Source organism: Athene cunicularia (genome assembly GCF_003259725.1).
Source record: "Athene cunicularia isolate RWA chromosome 1 unlocalized genomic scaffold, athCun1 chr1_part2, whole genome shotgun sequence".
NCBI lineage: Eukaryota > Metazoa > Chordata > Aves > Strigiformes > Strigidae > Athene > Athene cunicularia.
The window spans coordinates 12505858-12511825 of record NW_020799092.1 but is presented as its reverse complement, the minus strand read 5'-3'; the positions used below and the strand labels follow the sequence as shown (position 1 = coordinate 12511825).

Sequence of the window (5968 nt, the reverse complement as noted above, 5' to 3'; positions counted from 1 at the left end):
CGGGGGCTGGGGGCCGACCGGCGGAGCGGGAGCGGGATCCCGGCGCTCCCCGCCGGAACTTTCCTGCCTGCCAGGCTTCTTTCGCAGCCGCTCGCTTCTTTCCAGGTGCCCCCCGCCCGCTGTCCCTGACCAGTTTCTCAGGGCGTGGGACGCAGCCCCTCTCCTCCAGGCATCTCTGGGCTCCTTTTGGACGGGCGTGCTGAAATGCCGTCCGGGCTTTAGGCTGTGTGGGGAGCGTAAGGAGGGGATGTGTAAGGTTTCCTACCCGCTACCAAAAGCCCGGGGAGCAGCCGCCAAGCCCCCTTCCCTTAAAGAGCGGAAAACAGCCCGGTTTGCGGGCAGGCATCGCCCGCTTGGCCGTCTGTAAAAAAAGCAACTCGCTTTCTTCTCTAGAGAAAGTGCTGAGCTTTCTCTCTGCCCCCTCCCCATCCCGGGTGTCTTCTGTGTTTAAACTCGGGTTACAAACGAGCTGTGTTTCTCCCGCTAGAGCCCTGGAAAAGCCTCGCATCTGGCAGAGCCGTAGAGGGAGGCAGCTGACATGAGAAATGCGGCCGGGCTTTGGGAGCGGGGATGGGCTGGGCTGGGCTGGCGGGGAAAGGTGCCGGGCGTTTTGCGAAGGGGGCCTCTCCCTCCAGACTCCCTTGGATGTTTTTCTCATCGTAGGTCCTTGGCCATGAATCCCATCCAGAGGCCTGAGATGTACATCATCGGCGCCCAGCCGGTGTGCAGCCAGCTGCCGGGGCTCTCCCCCGGGCAGCGCAAGCTCTGCCAGCTCTACCAGGAGCACATGGTGTTCATCGGGGAAGGGGCCCGCAGTGCCATCAAGGAGTGCCAGTACCAGTTTCGGCAGCGGCGGTGGAACTGCAGCACGGTGGACAACACCTCCGTCTTTGGGCGGGTCATGAAAATAGGTAGGAGCACCCGGTACAGGGCAGGTGCTGCGCGCAGGCTGGCTGTCCCTATGCAGCTTTCTCCCTTTCTTTAAATACACACGCGATGAGCCCCATTAGCACGGTTCCTAAAGCTGCCTTTAACGAGATTTTTCTATTCCCTGGGCAGGTGGCAGCAGTGTACCTGAGCCACAGCAAGAGCTAGCTGGGGCATCACACACACACACACACACACACACACACACACACACACACACTTTCTCGAGGTCAGGAATAGGGGGGCTGCTTTTGTTTTGTGTGCTTGTTTAAAGGTAGAGAGGGAAGAAGCTGGAGAAAGGAACAATGGCCCCGTGTTATCCTTCCCAACATCTGGAGCGCCCTGGGACAGTGAATGCAGCCCTGAGATGTGGGAAATATGGACTCCCCTGGCATGGGATCTCCCCCCTCTCTGTTCGGCCTCTTTCTGTATAAACCTAACAGATTTTTATAATTCCTGCCCTGCTGGCCCTAAGAGGCACATTGACAGGCCATTGCTGCACTTGAATTGAGGTGTGACCTAGCTACATTGTCCAAGCTCCTTTTGAAATGCAATCATCTGATGGCAAGAAACTGAGAAATCCGGGCTGGGTTTGATGTGTCCGACAGCCGGGACAATAAAGAAAAGGTGTTAAAACAGCCACTCACACAAACACACTAACACACATGCAAGCACCTCTCCAACCCCTGTGTGAAAAGGTTTTGTTTCCCATCCACAAAGCTGATCATTTACACTGAAGAACCAGTACTATTTCTCGGTTGTGAGGTCACTTAGCGAGGGATGGAAAAAGACCTCCAGCCTCTGCACCCCCAGCTGCCCCCAGCACTACTTGCACCTTTTTGGCTTCGCTCTCAAAAAACCCACATAGGCAGCAGGACACCAAGAGATGCATTTTTAATACCTCTGGGGTGTCAAGATGATAGGGCAGCAGAGTAACCAAGTCCTGTGATCCCTTAGGTTTGATCCTGAAACTCTTATGTGTCATCCTAGAGAACTTTAGAGATATTTCTGCATGTGTTACTCAACCTTTCATGATTCCTAATTCAGCCCATCAGAGCCATTCTAATTCCTCCCTTTCTGCCCAGCTCATACACCAACAAGTCCCTGCTTCTCTGGGGGAAATGCTCCCCTGGGAAATGCCATTTCCTGACACATGCTCTCAGCTCCTGACATACATCCGAGGCATCTGTGCATCATTGATCTCTCGCTTTCTGATAGCAAGGGTGGTGGCTGGATGAGGCTGCATGCGATCCCAGATTGTTAAAACTTCTGCTTTGGGGTATAAAACTGAAATTTCAGCCACCAAAGGGAAAGGACAGAAAATACACCTCCATCTCTCCCTTCTGGTGTCCCTCCCTCACATGTAACTTATCCCAAAGAACAGTAAATTTTAGATCCCTGAATTGATCCTAGTGACTCCACAAGGACACAAGAAAATAGGAAATCTCCCCTCCTGGAGCAAACCACCTCTTCTTTGGTAAATTCCTTCAGCCCTGGGTTGGTCCAGTGTGTGAGTCCAGACCTGGAGAAAAGAAGTAAGGGTGAACTAAGAGAAAGCAAAGATCAGAGCTGAAGGATGAAAAACTGTCAGGAAGGATCAGAGGGTGTACAGCAAGAAGGGACTGGAGTGAATAGTGGAAGAGGAAAGATTCCTCCTCTCTAAATGAATTTGATTCTGTTAGTTTAGATTGGGAGTAGATTTGGGTTTTGATGAGGAAAGAGATGGTGTGGGTGTATGATGGGCATGTCCAGCAGGCCTGCTGCTGTTTGGTTTGTGTGTGTGTGCATTTGTTTGCTAGGAGTACTGTTGTATCTCTGGTGGGAATCTGCTGATGGTAGTGTCTGTGAGGTGACTGCCTGCAGTTGCTTGCTGTTTAAAAACCTATCCTAACAAAGAGTTTTGAACCTATCTCCTTTAGATTCTCTGGTTAGTAGCGCATATTCAGATGTTTATACTCCAGCACAACACAGCACAGAAGTAAGAAAAATGTCATCAGAGGTGGCCTGGGTCTATGATGATTCATCACTGTTGTCCAGTCAGTGATAAGCTGCTGTGAAGGGGGATGCTGCCTCTTCTCTTGTCTCTTAGTTCCACCATATGCTTTTACTTTTTCCTACTTTGTAATGAGGCATTGCTCATCATTTCAGCAAATCTATTTTCCATGCTGAGGAAGAAAACAAAGCTTTTCAGTCTCTCAGATTGTGTCAGCTATAAAGCCATTCTTCTCTGGGTTCATACTGTGTGCCTGTCTCCTGTTTTCAACCTCTGAGCCCCAGTCCTGGACCACAGCCCTTTTTCTGTACTCTGCCAATGGCATGAGAAAAGTCTAGAGACCAGAATATCTGCAAGAGTGCAGAGGCATGCCAGAGTGTTGTGGAAGAGGGGGAAGGGATAAGAAGGACCCAGAAGGGTGTGTAGTGTGCCAACAACCATCAGCTGCCCACCCAGCAATGCAGGCATGGCATATAGGATTTCTTGAGCTGCTACAGATTGTGAGAGGCAAGGAGAACCTGCCCTAGCCAAGTCCAAAGCCTGGGAGAGCCTCCCAAGAGTGTTCACTCAGAAACCTGGAAGATTCGTTTCCTTTCCCCCTTGCAGAACTTGGCTCAGCTCCGAAACAGGAGACCAGTCAGTCTGTGTTTAATCATTACACCTTCATTTTGTGCATTTCCTAGAGGTGAGACAGTCCAGTGATACAAAGCATTTGTAGAAGCATCCACAGGACTGAAGCAGGCTGCTTTTTAGCATTGTTTTATTATAGTGTTTGTGTTGTCGTGAGAACTGCTCTTACCTTTTAAATGTGGTTTATTCAATAATGATATCTGGCAATGTACAAAATCTATCCTTCTGAAGTTGCTTCTTGTTCTATCAATACAGATTTTAGACTCTGTGTATATATAACTATATACAGACACATTCCTTAGTTCTACATTTATGAGGGAGAGAGCAGAGCACCCCAAAAAGTCGGGTTAGAACTTCCTCAGGGGAGGAGAGAGTATATCTACATCGGTGCAATCCTAAATGCAAGGCTGGGGTTTCCAGGTCAGTCCAGTCCTTTCTGGAGCCAAAGATGTCATCTCTTCTGCCAAAAAAAAAAAAAAAAAAAAAAAAAAAAAAAGGAGTCGTAAAAGAAGAGAACAAAGAGAAATATATTTTCTCGTTTTTCTTCGAGGTCGGCAAACTTTATGGAGATCCTTTAAAAAAAATCAGTTGAAAACAAAACTTTTTCCATCAAAAAAGTTAGAATGACACATTTTTATCATCTCTGCATCAGCCTCCCCACAGGGGTCAGTTCTTCTCCCATCTCCTTCTTGTGGAGCTCCCGAAGAGGAGGCCCTGGGGACCGACACCTTGCCTGGGCACAGCTCACCCTGGTATCACGGTGCCCCTTGAAAGCATCCGCAGCCCCGAGCTCCCCCTCCTGCGGCCGGTGGCCGGCGGGCACAGGAGGGCAGCAGAGCTCCGTGGAGCTCCGTGCCCGCGGGCAGTGCATCATCCCAGGCCTGCCCAGGGCACGGTGGCCCGGGAGGGCTCGGCATAGCCGGGGGAGAGGGCAGAAGGGGGGTTAACTTGCCAGACCGCCTCTGTAACCTCTGTTCACACCTGCACAAATTTGGGGAATAACACCCCTGTCCTTTGAGATGACAGCACAGAGGTGTGGAACTGCAGAGAGCTTTGAGATAATGAGCAAAACCTCAAATACTTTTCCAACACTGGAAGGTGTGGCAGGAGAGCAGAGGAAACTGGGATGTATAAGCTCACAGTTGCCAGCTACAAATTTGCTTTGTATTAGCACAGGGTTTCATGCACATGTCCGATCCTGCCTCCCAAACCAAGCTGCAGTCTACCAAATCTACATCCTCAGTGAGCACCGTGGTTTGTTCTACTTCATGGGCAGCAAGGGGGGGGTGTTTGTGCGGAAAAACGCCACTGTGACTCGTTTCAGCCTCTTCCACCACCATCCTCAGCAGCCTAAACTCCTCATGCAGATCCAGGGGCTGCACGTCAAGTTGAGCTGCTACATCTGAAATGTGGAAATAGTTAAAACATGGACAGCAAAAGTGTAAATCCAGTCTATGCTTTCAGGGATCTCGATCAAGCTGTAAGGGTGCTATGCACCTGGAGTCATGCAGGCTTTGTTGCATAAGCTGTAACACAGGGAGGTCCTTTCCTTGTAAGTATTTTATCTCTGTAGGCGCAGGGAGTGCTCTACCTAACAGGGTGATTGGTGTGTCCGCAGGGCTCTCACCATACAAGCACAGACTGGTAGGAGCAAAACTGCGCATTGGACCTTTACCTTAAAATACTTGTAACATGCAAAACAAACTAGATGAATAAAAGCTTGATTTTGGTTGCTGAAAAATGAGCATAACTCCCTCATGGGGCAGTCTCTGCTGAATTAACCTTACTAGGAGACATTCCTCTCTAACTCTCGGACCAGGGAGGCTTGGAGCTGCATAGTTCTCTTCTTGTGACCTGTTACTAAAGCCCTCCCTTCTCTAATGTATCCTGTAGCATTTTATCAGCCTTGTGGTGTACTCCAGAGCAGAAACCCTTACAATTTGTGAGAAACAACTCACATTTAAGGGGAAAAAAATCACAAGTTGTTCTGCAAGGTGGATGCCATTCACAGCCTTGCCTTTGTCTTGGGTCATTACCACTAAGCTGGTGATAAGCTGCTATTAATTACAGATTGTCAGCACATGCAAATTGGAACAAGAGCATACCAAAAGCATCAGCTCAGTCCTGCTGAGGGAGCTGGCACTGAGAGCCTCGTGGGCTGGTGACAAACTGTTCTTGGAGGATCTGCCCTCTGAAGTAATTCAAATTGCTTGAGAGCATCTTGCTGGGGTTTGGTGTAGGTAGCTCTTCACAATCAGATTGCTTAGCCCAATGAAGCTTTGGCAGTTGTTCTGTTTATCACCTGAAAGTTTGGTGATGCACACAATTACTCTGAAGGTGTCGTTTATTGCACTATGTGGTAAGAGTGCAGGTGTGGATTGCCTCCTTCTCCTCCTCATTCCCCTCCACCACCACCCC

General features: G+C 49.5%; 1 protein-coding gene across 1 annotated transcript in view; it reads left to right on the top strand.

Moving 5' to 3' along the window:
* The first annotated feature begins 659 nt into the window (after positions 1–659).
* The window catches only part of WNT5B (Wnt family member 5B), a 17397-nt gene continuing 12088 nt past the window's right edge, over positions 660–5968 (top strand). The window contains exon 1 of the mRNA XM_026868645.1: positions 660–911. Within this exon, the coding sequence (XP_026724446.1) occupies positions 674–911 (238 nt within the window). The 5' untranslated portion in view covers positions 660–673. The remainder of the gene's footprint in view (positions 912–5968) is intronic.